This window comes from Cydia fagiglandana, chromosome 16 (genome assembly GCF_963556715.1).
Source record: "Cydia fagiglandana chromosome 16, ilCydFagi1.1, whole genome shotgun sequence".
Lineage (NCBI taxonomy): Eukaryota > Metazoa > Arthropoda > Insecta > Lepidoptera > Tortricidae > Cydia > Cydia fagiglandana.
Window position 1 is genome coordinate 3,376,505 of NC_085947.1, and position 19,824 is coordinate 3,396,328.

The 19,824-nt window shown below is 41.6% G+C and overlaps 1 protein-coding gene and 1 long non-coding RNA gene across 2 annotated transcripts in view; both read left to right on the forward strand.

The window, feature by feature from the left end:
• The window catches only part of LOC134671797 (uncharacterized), a 498,925-nt gene that overhangs the window by 109,906 nt on the left and 369,195 nt on the right, over positions 1-19,824 (forward strand). The gene's annotated exons all lie outside the window — the stretch shown is intronic.
• LOC134671789 (glutamate receptor ionotropic, kainate 2-like) lies at positions 3,539-19,739 on the forward strand. Its single transcript, XM_063529618.1, has 12 exons — positions 3,539-3,693; positions 4,596-4,741; positions 6,578-6,731; positions 9,867-10,059; positions 10,546-10,715; positions 14,501-14,812; positions 15,531-15,709; positions 16,928-17,032; positions 17,557-17,723; positions 18,441-18,516; positions 18,915-19,036; positions 19,320-19,739. The coding sequence occupies exons 1-12, from the start codon at positions 3,546-3,548 to the stop codon at positions 19,375-19,377; spliced, it is 1,830 nt and encodes a 609-aa protein (XP_063385688.1). The 5' UTR covers positions 3,539-3,545; the 3' UTR covers positions 19,378-19,739.

Genomic DNA, 19,824 nt, shown 5'->3' on the forward strand with positions numbered 1-19,824 from the left:
AATAAGTATTATATGTACGATAAGCATTAGACACGGTGACAGCCATAGTGGCCAAAATATAACAAGATCTTTATTTGTATAGTAATAAAGATGTGTTTCAATATATTTGGCCGCATAGGCAGTCACTATCAATTAGACGCTGAGTGTACTATTTTAGATAGAAAGTGAACATTTTAAATTAAAAATTGACCCCACCAATAAGTAATTTGGTGTTTTTTTTTTATAGATTCCCCTCTTTTTTGGAAGTCAGCTACTTATATTATAATTATAGACTTATAATAATCTGCGTGCGACCAGCCGCGTTTTATCTGACGTGACGCCCAGCCCACGTGGGCCCAATGGGAATGATTTATATTTTATGGCTCCTCTACACGATGGGCCAACGCCGGCCACTCCAAGGGACGCAGCCATGCGGTAGAATGAGACAGCAATATCACTTGCTCCCTCTGACGCATGAATGCGTCGCTTGGAGTGGCCGGCGTTGGCCCATCGTGTAGAGGAGCCATTATATGAATACACAATTACCCATCTCACCCATCTGTGCTCGGCGGGGTCAAATGGAAATACACTGGTTAACCATCAGGGGACCGATTGTTTTTTAAGCGCTCGATTTCGTGACCCGAAAATCTGGAAAACGGCGAAATGATGTTTTTGAAATACGAGCAATAGAAATTGGGAATCTAGTTGTATTGACCTCTCGTTTTCAATTCTATTCGTAGAATTTAAATGCCTAGTAGTAAAGATATATTGCAGAGAGCCCCCTGTCCGTTTTCCACGATCAAGTAGGTACGTTCGCCATACTCAACCATACTATGGCGTAAGTATTTGATCTTAGTAAATCGGACCGAGTATACTTGTATGTGACTTAAATATCATACCTAACTTGGACATTCCGAGTATGACTGAAAAGGACTATTATTAATAATGCTGTTGGTAAAAGTTTATTTCTCATTAAATAATATAAAAGGAAGTTGATTATAAAATATAAACTAATAGATTTACACCACACGGCTGGTGTCAGGTATGAATATAAGGCGCCTGCAGTTTTTATTGCCGCAATGTGGCACGTAATAAGCAAGGTGTCAGGGTGTCACTCAATAGCAGGCTTTAAAATTTCAATAGGGTCTAACGAATTTCTTCTATTTATATAGGGTCAGTGCGTCAGTTTACCGTCCAGTGTCTGTTTCCGTCCACTTGTCGTAGTTGCTACAGAATTGCGTAAAATTTTCATATACAAATACAACGTACAAAAAATAAAAATCATTTATTGTATATGCCTATATGTATATTCAAGAAATGTGAATAATTTGAATTTATACCTACCTTACCTGTATATTCACATGATACGCAATTGTTCGTAGCAACTACTCCAAGTGGACGGAAACAGGCACTGGACGGTAAACTGACGCAATGACCCTACTTCGTTTTATTTAGCATTAGAAAGAACTCCACAGAAGTAAGCATGCAGTATATATCAGGCTCTTTAATTGTTAAAAATAATGGAATGATCTAATGTCGCATGGTCAATAATGCTTACAATTTACTCCAAAACTTTACCGCAAAAAGTGCCCGATTTCGAACCTCAATCTACCTCGGCGTCGTTCTAATGCTAAAGAAACTAAGTATAATCTAAAAGGTACTAAGGAAGTTGGAAATGTTTTGAATGATTAGCGTTGATAGCGTTCACGTAATGGGGAACTCTAAATGGCCTTCGTAACGCTCCGTCCGCGCCCAGCCTTCTTCAAGCTTTCGGGTTTCTTCTTAAGCGCCCGTTTCGAACCGAATGTACCTCTAGTAACAACTGGTTCGTAGCTCTTGGCTTTAGCCACTTTAGGTGAATGTTGACGTTTTCGTTTGACCGACGACGCGTGGCTCATTTCGCACTTTTCGGTTTTGTTTCTTGTGTCTTCCTCTTCCTTTTGCTTCGAACTAGTGAGGTTTCCCACCATCATGCGCAGATCGTTCAGCGTTTTATTCTGGGCAAGAAAGTCGTCTTGAAGCCTGTCTAGCTTCCGCTCGACCTGCCTGAACGAATTTATGATTTTCTGCATTGCGTCGAGCGACATGACGTTGCTGCGTTGCATTGTGTTTTTGTCGATTAAAATTTTGGGAATGTATACTTTGAATTTTTTAACAGTTTATGTCATTTGGCCAGTCATCGACTGGATGTTTTGACAGCTTATTGTATCATTGAAGGCATTTGTCGTGAAAAGGTTTAATTAACGAACAATGACGAATGAGTCTTCAAACGATTTTACGAAGGTAAAGTGATCACTTTCCTATCTCTATGATTTATTATCTTATTATTAGTTTAGTTTAACAATCAATTCGTCATGTTGAAAGGATGTTGATGATCGATAAAAACAATCCTGTGTTTTTTCTCGGGCGTCAAACTATTTCCGTATCTAAATCGGTTCAGCGGTTTAATCGTGAAGGTAGCAGTTTGGCAAGTGTAAAAATATGGGTGCATACATCATAGTCAAAAATATGTCCCATAGCTCTTTTGTCAGCGAATTAAGAACTATGGTACATATTGTTGAGTAAGTTATGCACCCATATTTTTTTTATACTTGACTGTAACCTATAAAAATGCTTCATAATTTGGCTGCAGTTAAAGCAAAAGTTACGTATGTACCTAGTTCCTACCCTACCCCCACCAGCCATAGTTTTTGGATAGGTTCTAACTCAATACATAATGACGTCATACCTACTTCTTCACGGGGTTTTCTAATTTTAACGTTTATTAATTTCAATATTAATTTTAATGTTGCGGGAGCTCCACAGTTTTCTGTTCCATGGTAATGAGCTTTGGGCTATTATTTCCTTGGCCTATTATTAAGTGCAGTAAGTACAAAACAACATTATATTTCGCTACCTAAGTATTATTAACTGACCTATAAATTCGCTGCACTTCACTTTATTAGTCTTATTGTATATCTAATATAGGTAAGTATTACATTAAAATACAGGAAGGACTAAGATACAAACTTTTTTCGTCAAAAACTTATGAAAAAGTTGCATTTTATCGATAAGAGTTGCAACGTACCTACCTACACCTAAATTGAGGGCATTGAGGCAAATTTTGAGTTTATCCTCATGTCGGCTATTCGGCTAATATATTGACTTTTAAGTGTTGATTTTGAAGGATTTGATTTTGACGAAGGAAGGAAGGAGGAAGCTTTCATTAGTATTTGATTTTTAATGTTTCACAGTTCGTATATTTTCTTCGCGTTGGTGTGGTGAATTTTTGTGTTTCACTCGGCAGCAAAGTTTGTTTAACCCTCATGCCTTGATAACGAGGTGCCTTCATATACATAATATATATCACGAGCACGAGGTGTTAAATAAGGTCGGACCAAGAAAAGTCTGCAGCGGATTTGATAGCCCACGCAGTGCAAGTGTTATTTTAAACGTCAAACTTCTATGAAATTATGACGTATTAAATAACGCTTGCACTGCGTGGGCTATCAAATCCGCTGCAGACTTTTCGTGGTCTGACTGTAACAGCTTTGCCCCCTTGTAAAACAAATAGCTGTAGCCCTACCATGGATATCAGGAGACTCGTAGCAGTAGTATGGTTTTTCAAACCTCATGTGGAAGGGCGGGCTGGGATTGGTCAATTTTTAACAAGCTTCGTGGACAATGAGAGGAAACCTGCGATGGTGGTGTTTCATGGCATTTGTTGGAATAATAGTAAGTATCATATTGCAGACAAAATAATAAACAATATCTGCGAGACTGGGAGAAAACATATAAAAACTCAAAAATGCGTGTTTTCCCAGAGATAAGACCTAATGGCTCCTCTACATGATGACCCAGCGCCGGCCACTCCAAGGAACGCAGCCATGCGGTAGAATGAGATAGCAATATCACTTGCTCCCTCTAACGCATAAATGCGTCCCTTGGAGTGGCCGGCGCTGGCACATCGTGTAGAGGAGACATAATAGCTACATAATATCGACTACGAAATAACTCGCGTTTTGACACGACACGTGTTTCGCCTCTACGGACGAAACCCGTACGGGAACGGAAACCGATTCCAATGCCGGGCGTCAGACCGTCAACATCTGAGGGCCTACCGCGAACCACGTTCGACGTGCTGCCTCTCTGTTGCACTTGTTAATTCGTACGTAAGTGTGACAGGGAGGCAACACGTCGAACGTGGTTCGCGGTAGGCCCTCTGGGCTATAACCGCGAAAATCGAAGTTCGCAAATTGCGGAGATCTTTCTCTTTTACTCCAATGACGGCGTAATTAGAGTGACAGAGAAAAATCCCCGCAATTTGCGAACTTCCTATTCCAATGCCGGGCGTCAGACCGTCAACATCTGCTCCTGAAGATGCCTCGTAGAGGCGAAACTCGTGTCGAATATTGTTCTTTTGGTGGCGGTTTGTTATATTTTTGCGGTGGGAGGGTGGGAAAATTAATTGCAAGTAATAAATAAGTAAGTATAACGGGTTGGCACTGATTGAATAGCACGTTTGATCTTCGCGGATGAGCAAAGTAATATTTTGGTTTTGATTACAACTTTCTCTATTTCTCTATGATTTAATAGCCCCTTAAAGTTATTGATATCTAATTCTTTATGGTTTTTAGCGGTTAAACTCCATGTGATGAAAGAGCTCTCCAAAGCTGGTATCCGGAGCTCTAACTTCATCTCAAAGAGAACTTCCTTCATAGACCACACCGTGTTGTTACTTGCTGACCTGAACTGCCCGGGAACTGACAAGTTGATCATGAATGTAAGTTCCTTTATACATATTGCTTTGTCTATAGTTTTGTTTAACCTTTAGATATTTTGCAAAGTGAATACATAGATATAGGCCATACTGAGCAACTTTTATTATGGGACTGACTTTGATTTCAAACAAAAAAAAAGTTTTTAGACGACCTGTCTGGCCTAGTGGGTAGTGATCCTGTCCTGATCCTGTGAAGCCGATGGTCCTGTACCTATACCTATAGGTACTGACAGTTATTATATATACTTGCCTTTTATTAAGCCTCCTCCACACTCGTGCGCGAATCGCGGCGCGAAGCCGCGAACGTGAGTGTGGCGTCGATTTCGCAGACAGCGAAATAGACTCCACACTCGCGTTCGCGGCTTCGCCCGCGATTCACGCGCATAGTCTGGAGGGGGCTTATGGTACAGAATATTTATGGCGCGACAAAATTGGTGGAGATGCTGGGATCATTTTTCGGCGTGGCGATACTGGCAATTACGAGTAGGTATAGATAAAGTCAGACCGTAAAAAGTCTGCAGCGATTTTGATAGCCCACACAGTGCAAGTGTCATTTTAAACTTCTATGAAATTATGACGTATACGTATACTTACACTCCGTATTAGGCTATCAAATCCGCTGCAGATTTTTATTGGTGCGACTACATCTACCTTTAGGTACACTCGCGAGCACATAGGTAGTTGATAAATATACAGGGTGATTCAGGAGACGTGAGCAGGACTAACACTGCGCATTTCGTAAACTATAAGCAACTGTTTCGTATCAGTATTAGTGAGGTTAACGTTAATTTTCTAGTCGTGTTGGAAAAAAAAGTTATTAATTTATTTACGACATGCATGGTCACCCTAACATTAGAATACTAAACTACCGATATTCTGTGTCAAACTGAATGTCATCACTGTCATCACGTTCTGGTTACTTTTGAAAACTCGTATCTCACTCAAGTTTGACAGTTATTTTCTTCTTAATCAAAATGATGTCATTACGGTTAAAGAGGTTTTATGATTATTGATTAGGTTTTGTAGGGTGACCATGATTGTAGAGAATTAAATTTGCCCTCACCAAAAAGTTAAAAAATAGGAAAAAGTGTGGTTGTTTCACCTAAATACGACGGTGATCGATTAATTATCAGTTACTGAGTGTGCAGGATTAGTCCTGCTTACGTCTCATGAATCACCCTGTATAGATAGAGATGTAAACTGATTTTATTACAAGGATGTGTGATGTGTACAGTCAACGGTAAAAATATGGGTGTAGACAACTTACTCAAAAATATGTCCCATAGTTCTTAATTCACTGACATAAGGGGTCATCCATTAATTACGTCACACGAATTTCTAGGTTTTTTGACCCCTCCCCCCCTCCTTGTCACACTTGGTCACATTTGGCAAACCCCTCCCCCCCCTAGTGTGACGTCACATTTTTTCTACGAATTCGCCAAATCGAATTAAGTAAGTACCTAAGTATTATTAATATTTTATCAAAATATTTTTGACGATATCAATATTAGTAACTTTATAACTGCTTAGGAAATAAAATTAAACGAATAAAAACGATTATCGTTTTAAAAACTTGTTATTTAAATGTACAGCGAATAAAATAATTTAAATAAGTTTTCGGTTACTGATGAAGTTAAAGTGACGTCACAAAGTTTGTGTCTCCCCCCTCCCCCATGTCACAATATGTCACATTTTCTTGACCCCCTCCCTCCCCCTAAACGTGTGATGTAATTAATGGATGACCCCTAAGAGTTATGGGACATATTTTTGAAATAATTTGTACACCCATATTTTTACCGTTGACTGTACCTACTTAGCAAATAATGATCTATCTCACAGACAACTCAACGGGAGCTGCACCGGCTGCCGTACCGCTGGCTGGTGCTATCGGACGCGCCCCAACCCCTGCTAGCCTCGCTCTGGGACCAGTTCCTAGTAGACAGCGAGCTGGTGCTCGCTACTGTTGACGGGGCAGGCTACACAATGACTGAGGGTAAACAATGTTGCTTAAGTGGATCTGCAGAGTCGGTGGAAAGTTCTGCCATCAAAAATGTGTAACTGGCCGATTTGAACTTTAAGATACGTCAATTAATAGATCTAAAAACGATATGGATTAGATGTGTCAGTGTCAAAAGTGACGTTTTTGCTTGAAGAAACACCACATTTGACACTGACATATCTAATCCATATCGTTTATAGATCTATTAATTTAGACTAGACATAAAAATTCAAAATCGCTCTCCTTCTTGATTCGACTGGCAAATCATATTACTTTTTGGCAACCGGGTTTTTTAACCTAATTAGACCCCGCTGAATCCGAATTTGCCGGTTGCTCGATCGAAATCATGACCGGAAGTGAGATATTTGACATTAAAGGTCCCTTTTTTTAGTTTTTCATAAATAACTCTTAAACGGAGGCGCATAGCAAAAAATGTTCTATTACAAAAGTAATCTGCATAAAATTGCCTACAAGAAAGATTCAGTACAATTTTTCGCTAGGATCAATATTCAAAGAGATATTAACGCGGGAAATTTAATTATAATCACTTCTAAGGTCCCTTTTTTTAGTTTTTCGTAAATAACTCATAAACGGTGGCCAATATCAAATAATATTGTTCAACGATAATAATTTACACAAAATTTTGAACAAAACAGATTCAGTACACTTTTCGCAGGGATCAATATTTAAAAAGATAATAAAGAGGGAAAGTTCTAGTATAATGAATTCTAAGTTTCCTTGTTTTTATTTATTCGTTAATAATTTGAAAAGTATGACTCATAGCAAACAAAATCTTATACCTAAATAATAAACATAAAATTTCCTACAAGAAACATGTAGAACACTTTTCGCTAGGATCAATATTTAAAAAGACAAAGCAGCGGGTAAGTTAATTATAAATAATTTTAAAGTTCCTTTTTAGTTATTTGTAAATAACTCGTAAACTGTGTCCCATAACAAAATAGGTTTTTAAAAATAAATTATCTACATAAAATTTTCTCCATAAAAACATCTGGAACACTTTTCTCTAGGATCAATATTTAAAGCGATATTAATGGAAGAAAGTTAATTACAATCAGTTCACTGGTCACTTTTCATTAGTTTTTCGTAAATAACTCGTAAACGGTGGCCCTTTGCAAAATAATATTCTACATAAATATTAAACATAAAATTGTCCACAAAAAAGGTTCTGTACACTTTTTTGCTACGTTCAATATTTAAAGAGGTATTAAAGGGTGTAAGTTAATTATAATCAATTTCCAGGTCCATATTTTTAGGTTTTCGTAAATGACTCGTAAAATAAGGCTCATAGCAAAATAAGTCCTTAAATAAAAAATCGGCATAAAATTTTCTACGAAAACATAATGAACACTTTTCTGTGGGATAAATATTTGAAACGATATTAAAGAAAGAAAGTTGATTACGATCAATTCACAGGTCACTTCTTTTTAGTTTTTAGGGTTCCGTACCTCAAAAGGAAAAAACCGGCCAAGCGCGAGTCGGACTCGCGTTGCAAGGGTTCCGTACATTACCCAAATTTCAACAACGTATTCTTTATATGTGAAACGCGAGTGAATTGCCATTAAAAAACCCGTAGGGGTCGGTTCAAAAACTAAGTAATGTGCGACTCGCGCTTGACTGCATATTTCTAATAGGTTTTCCTGTCATCTATACGTCAACCCAGTAGTTTCGGAGATAAAGCCCCCCCCCATAGCCAAACAATGACCATTCCCCCCCCATTTATCCGTTTACGAGTCATTTACGAAAACCTGAAAATAGGGACTTGGAAATTCATTATTATTGATTATTGAACTTACCCCCTTTAATACCTCTTTAAATATTGATCGTAGCGAAAAAGTGTACAGAACCTTTTTCGTGTACAATTTTATGTTTAATATTTATGTAGAATATTATTTTGCAAAGGGCTACCGTTTACGAGTTATTTACGAAAAACTAATAAAAAGTGACCTGTGAACTGATTGTAATTAACTTTCTTCCATTAATATCGCTTTAAATATTGATCCTAGAGAAAAGTGTTCCAGATGTTTTTTGGAGGGAATATTATGTAGATAATTTATTTTTAAAAACCTATTTTGTTATGGGACACCGTTTACGAGTTATTTACAAATAACTAAAAAGGAACTTTAAAATTATTTATAATTAACTTACCCGCTGCTTTGTCTTTTTAAATATTGATCCTAGCGAAAAGTGTTCTACATGTTTCTTGTAGGAAATTTTATGTTTATTATTTAGGTATAAGATTTTGTTTGCTATGAGTCATACTTTTCAAATTATTAACGAATAAATAAAAACAAGGAAACTTAGATTTCATTATACTAGAACTTTCCCTCTTTATTATCTTTTTAAATATTGATCCCTGCGAAAAGTGTACTGAATCTGTTTTGTTCAAAATTTTGTGTAAATTATTATCGTTGAACAATATTTTTTGATATTGGCCACCGTTTATGAGTTATTTACGAAAAACTAAAAAAAGGGACCTTAGAAGTGATTATAATTAAATTTCCCGCGTTAATATCTCTTTGAATATTGATCCTAGCGAAAAATTGTACTGAATCTTTCTTGTAGGCAATTTTATGCAGATTACTTATGTAATAGAACATTTTTTGCTATGCGCCTCCGTTTAAGAGTTATTTATGAAAAACTAAAAAAAGGGACCTTTAATGTCAAATATCTCACTTCCGGTCAAGATTTCGATCGAGCAACCGGCAAATTCGGATTCAGCGGGGTCTAATTAGGTTAAAAAACCCGGTTGCCAAAAAGTAATATGCTTTGCCAGTCGAAATCGTTTTGATGAAAAATATGACCAGTCTAATTGACGTATCTTAAAGTTCGAATATCTACTTAAATTGTTGACTGAACAATCATATCCACTTGTCGTCTTTCAAAGTAGAGTTAAACCTAAACAATCTGGAACAATTATGTCACCACACGCGTGCTAGTGTTATTAATACGTCATTATTTCATAGAAGTTTGACGTTTAAAATAACACTTGCACTGTGTGTGCTATCAAAATCGTTGCAGACTTGTCTTGGTCTAACTCTGTGTGTTGCGTACCTCGGTTTGGATCTAAACTATTTTTATTTATTGATTATAATTCTGTTTTTCTAGTCTACAAGCCATCCCCCACCAGCCCTGCCATCCTGACGCCCCGCGGCACGTTCCAACATGTCCTGACAGACACCCGGCCCCATCGGGAGCTCTTCCGCCGTCGTCGGGACCTCATGGGCGTCCCACTAACTATAACCAATACCATTCAGGAAAGCAATTCATCGATATATCATTTACTGCAAGAGGACTCGCTGTAAGCAAGTTTTATTGATTTGGCATTTTTTAAATAAAATTTGCAGTCCTAGAGTCGGACTCATATCAAGTCAGTCAAGTCAATTATGTGACTAAGCTTGGTATTTTAATGACCCACCTCCCCCCTGAACTAGTCACGCAGTCACAGGGCGGACACGCCATACATCAAGAATCATTTGCGTTTAAGTATGTGTGCGCGGCACGTCTGTACACACGTCATTGTGTTTTTTTTTTAATAATAAACTGATCGGCGATTGGCTCTAGTCACACCTGATGGAGAGTGAAGGCAGAGTGTATGTGTGGGTATAAGTCGCTTTACTCAGAGGACGCCAGAAGTCCGCCAGATTCATGTCGCGGCCAGTCGCGGGGCGAGGTAATGCGAGTCGGGGCGTGGGTGCGTGGCCGTTCTGTATGATAATACTATACTTATTCTGTGACGTAGTATATATGGGTACGTTCCCTACTAAAAGTACACTTTTACTTTTAGGGAATTGCAGCTCGATCTAATCAGCAAGAATTCGTACACCCTAGCAAAAGTGGCGTTCCTCTCGCTGAACGCGACCCCCGTGGCCACGTTCACTAACAGCTTCGGCTACTTGCAAGACGGCCAGTGGAACGGGGTAATAAGGGAGCTGCTGGAATATAACGCTGATATTGGTAATTATAATGGTTTTATTAGTATGTACTTCCGTATATACCCTCGCCATAGTGGCGTCTCTCTCGCTGAACGCGACCCCCGTGGCCACGTTCACTGACAGCTTCGGCCACTTGCAAGATGGCCAGTGGACCGGGGTAGTAAGGGAGCTGCTGGAATATAACGCTGATATTGGTAATTATAATGGTTTTATTAGTATTTACTTCCATATATACCCTCGCCATAGTGGCGTCGCTCACGCTGAACGCGACCCCCGTGGCCACGTTCACTAACAGCTTCGGCTACTTGCAAGATGGCCAGTGGACCGGGGTAATAAGGGAGCTGCTGGAATATAACGCTGATATTGGTAATTATAATGGTTTTAGTATTTACTTCCGTATATACCCGCGCCATAGTGGCGTCTCTCACGCTGAACGCGACCCCCGTGGCCACGTTCACTAACAGCTTCGGCTACTTGCAAGATGGCCAGTGGACCGGGGTAATAAGGGAGCTGCTGGAATATAACGCTGATATTGGTAATTATAATGGTTTTATTAGTATTTACTTCCGTATATACCCGCGCCATAGTGGCGTCTCTCACGCTGAACGCGACCCCCGTGGCCACGTTCACTAACAGCTTCGGCTACTTGCAAGATGGCCAGTGGACCGGGGTAATAAGGGAGCTGCTGGAATATAACGCTGATATTGGTAATTATAATGGTTTTAGTATTTACTTCCGTATATACCCGCGCCATAGTGGCGTCTCTCACGCTGAACGCGACCCCCGTGGCCACGTTCACTAACAGCTTCGGCTACTTGCAAGACGGCCAGTGGAACGGGGTAATAAGGGAGCTGCTGGAATATAACGCTGATATTGGTAATTATAATGGTTTTATTAGTATGTACTTCCGTATATACCCTCGCCATAGTGGCGTCTCTCTCGCTGAACGCGACCCCCGTGGCCACGTTCACTGACAGCTTCGGCCACTTGCAAGATGGCCAGTGGACCGGGGTAGTAAGGGAGCTGCTGGAATATAACGCTGATATTGGTAATTATAATGGTTTTATTAGTATTTACTTCCATATATACCCTCGCCATAGTGGCGTCGCTCACGCTGAACGCGACCCCCGTGGCCACGTTCACTAACAGCTTCGGCTACTTGCAAGATGGCCAGTGGACCGGGGTAATAAGGGAGCTGCTGGAATATAACGCTGATATTGGTAATTATAATGGTTTTAGTATTTACTTCCGTATATACCCGCGCCATAGTGGCGTCTCTCACGCTGAACGCGACCCCCGTGGCCACGTTCACTAACAGCTTCGGCTACTTGCAAGATGGCCAGTGGACCGGGGTAATAAGGGAGCTGCTGGAATATAACGCTGATATTGGTAATTATAATGGTTTTATTAGTATTTACTTCCGTATATACCCGCGCCATAGTGGCGTCTCTCACGCTGAACGCGACCCCCGTGGCCACGTTCACTAACAGCTTCGGCTACTTGCAAGATGGCCAGTGGACCGGGGTAATAAGGGAGCTGCTGGAATATAACGCTGATATTGGTAATTATAATGGTTTTAGTATTTACTTCCGTATATACCCGCGCCATAGTGGCGTCTCTCACGCTGAACGCGACCCCCGTGGCCACGTTCACTAACAGCTTCGGCTACTTGCAAGACGGCCAGTGGAACGGGGTAATAAGGGAGCTGCTGGAATATAACGCTGATATTGGTAATTATAATGGTTTTATTAGTATGTACTTCCGTATATACCCTCGCCATAGTGGCGTCTCTCTCGCTGAACGCGACCCCCGTGGCCACGTTCACTGACAGCTTCGGCCACTTGCAAGATGGCCAGTGGACCGGGGTAGTAAGGGAGCTGCTGGAATATAACGCTGATATTGGTAATTATAATGGTTTTATTAGTATTTACTTCCATATATACCCTCGCCATAGTGGCGTCGCTCACGCTGAACGCGACCCCCGTGGCCACGTTCACTAACAGCTTCGGCTACTTGCAAGATGGCCAGTGGACCGGGGTAATAAGGGAGCTGCTGGAATATAACGCTGATATTGGTAATTATAATGGTTTTAGTATTTACTTCCGTATATACCCGCGCCATAGTGGCGTATCTCACGCTGAACGCGACCCCCGTGGCCACGTTCACTAACAGCTTCGGCTACTTGCAAGACGGCCAGTGGAACGGGGTAATAAGGGAGCTGCTGGAATATAACGCTGATATTGGTAATTATAATGGTTTTAGTATTTACTTCCGTATATACCCGCGCCATAGTGGCGTATCTCACGCTGAACGCGACCCCCGTGGCCACGTTCACTAACAGCTTCGGCTACTTGCAAGATGGCCAGTGGACCGGGGTAATAAGGGAGCTGCTGGAATATAACGCTGATATTGGTAATTATAATGGTTTTATTAGTATGTACTTCCGTATATACCCTCGCCATAGTGGCGTCTCTCTCGCTGAACGCGACCCCCGTGGCCACGTTCACTGACAGCTTCGGCCACTTGCAAGATGGCCAGTGGACCGGGGTAGTAAGGGAGCTGCTGGAATATAACGCTGATATTGGTAATTATAATGGTTACTTCCATATATACCCTCGCCATAGTGGCGTCTCTCACGCTGAACGCGACCCCCGTGGCCACGTTCACTAACAGCTTCGGCTACTTGCAGAACGGCCAGTGGACCGGGGTAATAAGGGAGCTGCTGGAATATAACGCTGATATATATTGGTAATTATAATGGTTTTAGTATTTACTTCCGTATATACCCGCGCCATAGTGGCGTCTCTCACGCTGAACGCGACCCCCGTGGCCACGTTCACTAACAGCTTCGGCTACTTGCAAGATGGCCAGTGGACCGGGGTAATAAGGGAGCTGCTGGAATATAACGCTGATATTGGTAATTATAATGGTTTTATTAGTATGTACTTCCGTATACACCCTCGCCATAGTGGCGTCTCTCACGCTGAACGCGACCCCCGTGGCCACGTTCACTAACAGCTTCGGCTACTTGCAGAACGGCCAGTGGACCGGGGTAATAAGGGAGCTGCTGGAATATAACGCTGATATTGGTAATTATAATGGCTTTATTAGTATGTACTTCCGTACATACCCTCGCCATAGTGGCGTCTCTCACGCTGAACGCGACCCCCGTGGCCACGTTCACTAACAGCTTCGGCTACTTGCAGAACGGACAGTGGACCGGGGTCATCAGAGAGCTGCTGGAATATAACGCTGATATTGGTAATGGTTTTCGTTTAAGTATTTATTTCAAACGAATTTATTCTCAATAATTCCGCCGAAAGGACTAACACTGGCCAAAAGGTTACCCACTCGGTTTAATAACCAAAATACTGACCATTCTTATTCCCAATCCACAATTAAACACCCAACTTATGCCGGCCACACACGTAACGATAAATCGTTGCGATAAAACTGTGCAGTCCGAACTGCGCAGTTTTATCTGCCGTGTGTATGACAAATCGTTGTCGATTATCGTAACGGGGTTATCTGGTTTTGTTCTCAAATGACAGTTCAATTAGATATATTAAGGTACTGTATATGAAAGCAGAGTTATGCGATTAAGACTTAGTCCGCGGCAGTCCCTGACAAGAGACAAAAACTATGTCAATGCATCAGCAACATTTGCCTAAAACTTATCTTTTCTAGTTTGTACGCCGTGTGGCTTTCGTATTGGTCTATTCCAATTATAATCTGTCTCTCCATACATAAACCGTCTTCAATAGCTGACAAGTAGACTCAATGATACATTGATATTACAATTTTCAGGGACCAATGTCGGAATGACTACATCTCGTCTCCAACAAGTAATGTTCCTCGATCCTCTAGACAACGGCCGAGCCCGTTTCATCTTCCGCCAGCCCGCCCTCTCTCTCACCGCTAACATCTTCTCTCTCCCTTTCTCCCCTGGCGTGTGGATGGCTACTGGTATATCTTCTTTCGTCGCTGGTGTGGCGTACTATTTGAGCACGAAGCTGATTAAGACGAGAGCCGAGCAGGGGACGGTGAGGGATGCGTATCTGCTGACTATGAGCGCGCTTAGTCAGCAGGGGTGCGAAGTTCAGCCGAGACATGTGTCAGGTACCTAAGTATTATATGGGAGGCGTACCTTACTCATTATAATCATTGTACACTCATAGTCTGTCACATATTCTCCTAGACTGAACAGGTAGAACTATACAGGAGCAAATACCTTGGGAATCCGTGCACACTGAAGGGGGCAGTTAGCAATCTGAAGACATTGCTAGGTTTTGTGGAAGAACTGGGGTGGTCAGAGTAGCGGTAATGGATATCTGATGGATATCGATTTGCGGAAAATGCCCAACCAAACTAACTCATAGTCTGCCAGGCATTTTCAGCTGTGCGGGCTGCATACACCCGTATCATTCTGTCAGTGAGAAAAAAGGTATTTGCCTTTATCCTGGCGCTGGCGGACTACGAGTCGGATGTATGCAGATTGCAGCCCGTGTAACTTGATCCAAACGTAAGCCTTTTTGGTCTTACAATTTGCAAGTTCCCAATTACCAAAATAACTACTTTAAACTTGCCTAGTTTGGTAAAACTGGGTTACCATACCATCATACAAATAAGTAATAATTCCTAATTCTAGGAGAAAGATGACTAATGATGGGAGTTAGAATAAGGTTAAGACTTTGGTACAGGTCTTTTCAAGCCCGAAAACGTTTGTCATGGTGGCCGTTAGCAAGGTGACGTCTCAGTAGTGATTCTACCTTAAATTATTAATTATTAAAATTGGTTAATTGACGATAAGCACTATTGTGACTATTGTGTCTACCAGCTCGCATCGTCCTGTGGGTAGTCTTCACATCGATGATGGCGCTGTTCGCGGCGTACGGCGCCAACATCGTTGTGTTACTGCAGGCGCCCTCGACTTCAGTCAACAGCCTCGCGACCCTCGCCAAGTCTAAGCTGGCGCTGGGCGCCGCTGATGTCAACTACAACCACTTCCTTTTTAGAGTAAGTTCTATATTTACACCAGCTCGCATCGTCCTGTGGGTGGTCTTCACATCGATGATGGCGCTGTTCGCGGCGTACGGCGCCAACATCGTTGTGTTACTGCAGGCGCCCTCGACTTCAGTCAACAGCCTCGCGACCCTCGCCAGGTCTAAGTTGGCGCTAGGCGCCGCTGATGTCAACTACAACCACTTCCTTTTTAGAGTAAGTTCTATATTTACACCAGCTCGCATCGTCCTGTGGGTGGTCTTCACATCGATGATGGCGCTGTTCGCGGCTTACGGCGCCAACATCGTTGTGTTACTGCAGGCGCCCTCGACTTCAGTCAACAGCCTCGCGACCCTCGCCAAGTCTAAGCTGGCGCTGGGCGCCGCTGATGTCAACTACAACCACTTCCTTTTTAGAGTAAGTTCTATATTTACACCAGCTCGCATCGTCCTGTGGGTGGTCTTCACATCGATGATGGCGCTGTTCGCGGCGTACGGCGCCAACATCGTTGTGTTACTGCAGGCGCCCTCGACTTCAGTCAACAGCCTCGCGACCCTCGCCAGGTCCAAGCTGGCGCTAGGCGCCGCTGATGTCAACTACAACCACTTCCTTTTTAGAGTAAGTTCTATATTTACACCAGCTCGCATCGTCCTGTGGGTGGTCTTCACATCGATGATGGCGCTGTTCGCTGGGTACGGCGCCAACATCGTTGTGTTACTGCAGGCGCCCTCGACTTCAGTCAACAGCCTCGCGACCCTCGCCAGGTCTAAGCTGGCACTGGGCGCTGCTGATGTCAACTACAACCACTTCCTTTTTAGAGTAAGTCTATACATATTTACACAGACATAACTACTCATGATCATGCGAATTCTAAAGTGCTTCTAGTAGACATAAGCTGCTTATCAACAGAATATCACAAGTCATCGATAGGCATAAAGAATCTTAGGCTGCGTTTCCACTTGAGATGCGAAGATGCGTCACGAGGAATGTGTTTGTTAAGAACCAATAAAAATATTGTCGTCTAGAGCTGCGCTGAGCGAGGATAGGTCACCTAGCCTCGCTCAGCGTAGCTAAGCAGTATACATCCTTCCTAATCAGGAAGGATATTATGTATACTGTTTAGTGACCAATTAAAATAAAATCGTCACTTTCCATAAGATGAAATAGAATAGAATGGTCAGGATGGGTCAAAAACCTACTCGGCATTGTTTCCCTCATGTTTATTTTTAACAGGCTTCTTCGGACCCAGTACGCAACGATATAGCAAGGAGAGTAAACTCGGATAAAGGACCCAAAGCATTCTACGGATTGACTGAAGGTGTCGAAAAAATTCGGAAGGTAGGTTAGAAGAAGCTGTAAAATGAAAATTGTACCTATGTATTTAATTGTAGTTTTCTCCTATTGCAGGAGCAAAAAGGGCCTGGACTATTTCACCTATAGTTCTACTCTACACTTTTTTTTAGTTTGGAGATTTTTATGTTAGGTGTGTTATTAGGTACCTCTTTTTTACTCAGAATCACGAGCTCTTTTGGCCCTAACAGAAGAAAATAAATGTATTAAGAATTTTATTTCCAATCCGTTACCATTTTTCATAGACTTGGTTAGTATGAAATAATTACGTATGGAACCAGTACAGCGGTGTGACACCGCTGCAACGCGATTGCTTGATGAGTTCGCATCACGCGCGCGATTGGTCGCAAAGTTGCGTTAGACTGCACGATTGGCTCGAACTCGTGAGTGACACCGCTGAACTAGTACCATTATTAGTGCCCATAAGACCCGTCCTGAGATATACGTCAATGGTATGAAATCATTAAAAATGTATGGAAATTTAAATAGTTAATTTTTCTGGGATGTTGCAGAGTCTTTTCGCCTTCCACAGTGTGGTGGAGCCGGTGTACCGTCAGATCGACAAGACGTTCCAAGAGAAGGAGAAATGTGACCTGATGGAACTTGACTATATAGGTTACGCTGCCTTCCACGTGCCGGGCAGCAAGAAATCACCGTATTTAGAGCTACTGAGAGTCACGTTAGTACCTATAGTTATATACTTTGTAGAATTTTGTCCTTTTTCTACTGACGAAATAAATTATGCGGGTTATTCCCACAAGTTCTTACCAGTGATGGGATTTATTCCCACCTTTTACCACTGGTAACTACTGGGAAAAAAAATCCCAGTAGTTGACCACCTAACCGAATTTGTGGTACCGTAAAATGGGGTGAGTTGGGTGAAATTTGACTTTCACACCTCGATAAAATTTTATTTTTACATGTGAAAACTGAATTGTTCGGACGTTTGTATTTTAGTTTGTATTTTATTTTGGGTAGTTCCATTTCATAACTTTGACGATAAAGAGGAAAACCTACCTCACCCCGTAGTGCCACTAGTGCCTCGTATTTGGGGTGAGAGGATTTTTCATACAAAGGTGATTTTGGAAGATTGTTGGATCGATTTTTTTTTATTATGCGTATTACTATAGCCCCATTTTAAATTGGAATACATTATTTTTGTAGCAGTAGCCTTAAAAACCCTTCTCACCCCCCTCTCAAACCTTCTCTCCCCATTCATAACCCACCTCTCCCCGCGAAACCTACTCACCCCGTTTTACGGTAACTACTGGGAAGTTTTGCTTTACCCAATTATGCTTGCTGCTTTGCATGTTCGATGCCTCGCTCGTTTTGCTTGCTTTTTCGAGGCTGTTCAATCTGTGTGGACGCTCCTATTAACGAACTCTTATTTTGACAGTTTCAAACGATTGCGAGAGGTGGGCATCAAATCCGCAGTAAACTTCCGCTATGAAGCGCGCAGGCCATCATGCAAGGTGAATTCAACTGACCAATTTTTATGGTTCCGTACCAAGAAGGCACAAAAGGAACCCTCAATATGGTGCGACTCTGTCAGTCACATCGCTAAATATCTCGAGAACTACTTAAACTATAATTTGAAATTTGGAATAGTCATGAAAAACGCTAACGTAAACACATCGAGAGTATTATTTTTTTATTTTATTTTTCTTTACCAGTTGCTTAGCCGCTGAGAAGGCTATCTGATAAAATTGATAAAGGATGACTCACGCTAGACCGGTCCGGGCCGTTCATTTTCTATGGAAAACACCACTCGATCACCGATCAGCCGTCATAGAAAATGACATGTCGGACGCCTCGGTCCGGACCCGGTCCGGTCTAGCGTGAGTCCTTCACACTATAACTTTGTTTTCAGGAATCAGTCGCCATGTTCAGCAGCGTGGGTATAACGGAGATGCGTCCCGTGTTGATATTTATGGCGTATGGCGTAGCGCTGAGCGTTGCCGTCACTGCGGCCGAGCTGCTCGTGTTCCATGCGTAAGAACCCGTTTATATGCGTAAGAACTCGTTTATATGCGTAAGAACCCGTTTATATGCGTAAAAGGAACCCAGCTCCAAGCACAGTTTACTTAAGAGACAAACCATGTCTATTAAACTTCGCCCCGATTTTTTTTGCCAAGGATCTATGACGAATAGAGTTAACAAAAGATGATGTTCTTTGTAAACTCGTGGACCACTTGAGGGTAAGTATTTACAGAGACCAACGGTTAAGAACCACTACCCTGAAGTTTTATAATAGAGTTTTTTTTTTATATTTCAGGTACCGCTATCGTCTTCGCCAACAGCGCCGAGCTGAAGGATTGGCTAGAAGAATATAATTTTATGATGAAAATGTTTTAAGCTAGAGGTACCTACTTAAGATTACGTAGGTACCTATAATACCAGTAGGTACCCATCGTATAATAGTTTAAATTTTATCGATTTTAGAAATACTCCTCCTATCAAGCTTGTGTATTTTCTCATTGAGGATTTTGCTTGTGACAATTAACTTGTGTACAATATTATATATATCAACTTCGAGTCAACAACTGGTGAGAGGTCGCACAGGAGCGAGAAAAGTGGCGCTGTCTTGTGTCGGAGGCCAAGTCTCATTTTGGGTCGCTGAGCCAACGTAGTGAGTGATATCACCTAATAGTTAAATACAATACGATTAATTATATCTATGAAATCATTCCGAGATTGCTTATCGTTACATCGATTCATGATTCTAACAAAGGCTTTATTAACTTAAAGCTTTGTTTACATAGTTAATTACATAATAACAT

What these genes read in the sequence shown, in the direction of transcription:
- LOC134671789 (XM_063529618.1), top strand. Translation starts at nt 3,546, where the DNA reads ATGGATATCAGGAGACTCGTAGCAGTAGTATGGTTTTTCAAACCTCAT. An exon ending in CTGACAAGTTGATCATGAAT is followed by an intron (nt 4,742 to 6,577) that starts GTAAGTTCCTTT and finishes TCTATCTCACAG; the next exon opens with ACAACTCAACGGGAGCTGCA. An exon ending in TTACTGCAAGAGGACTCGCT is followed by an intron (nt 10,060 to 10,545) that starts GTAAGCAAGTTT and finishes TTTTACTTTTAG; the next exon opens with GGAATTGCAGCTCGATCTAA.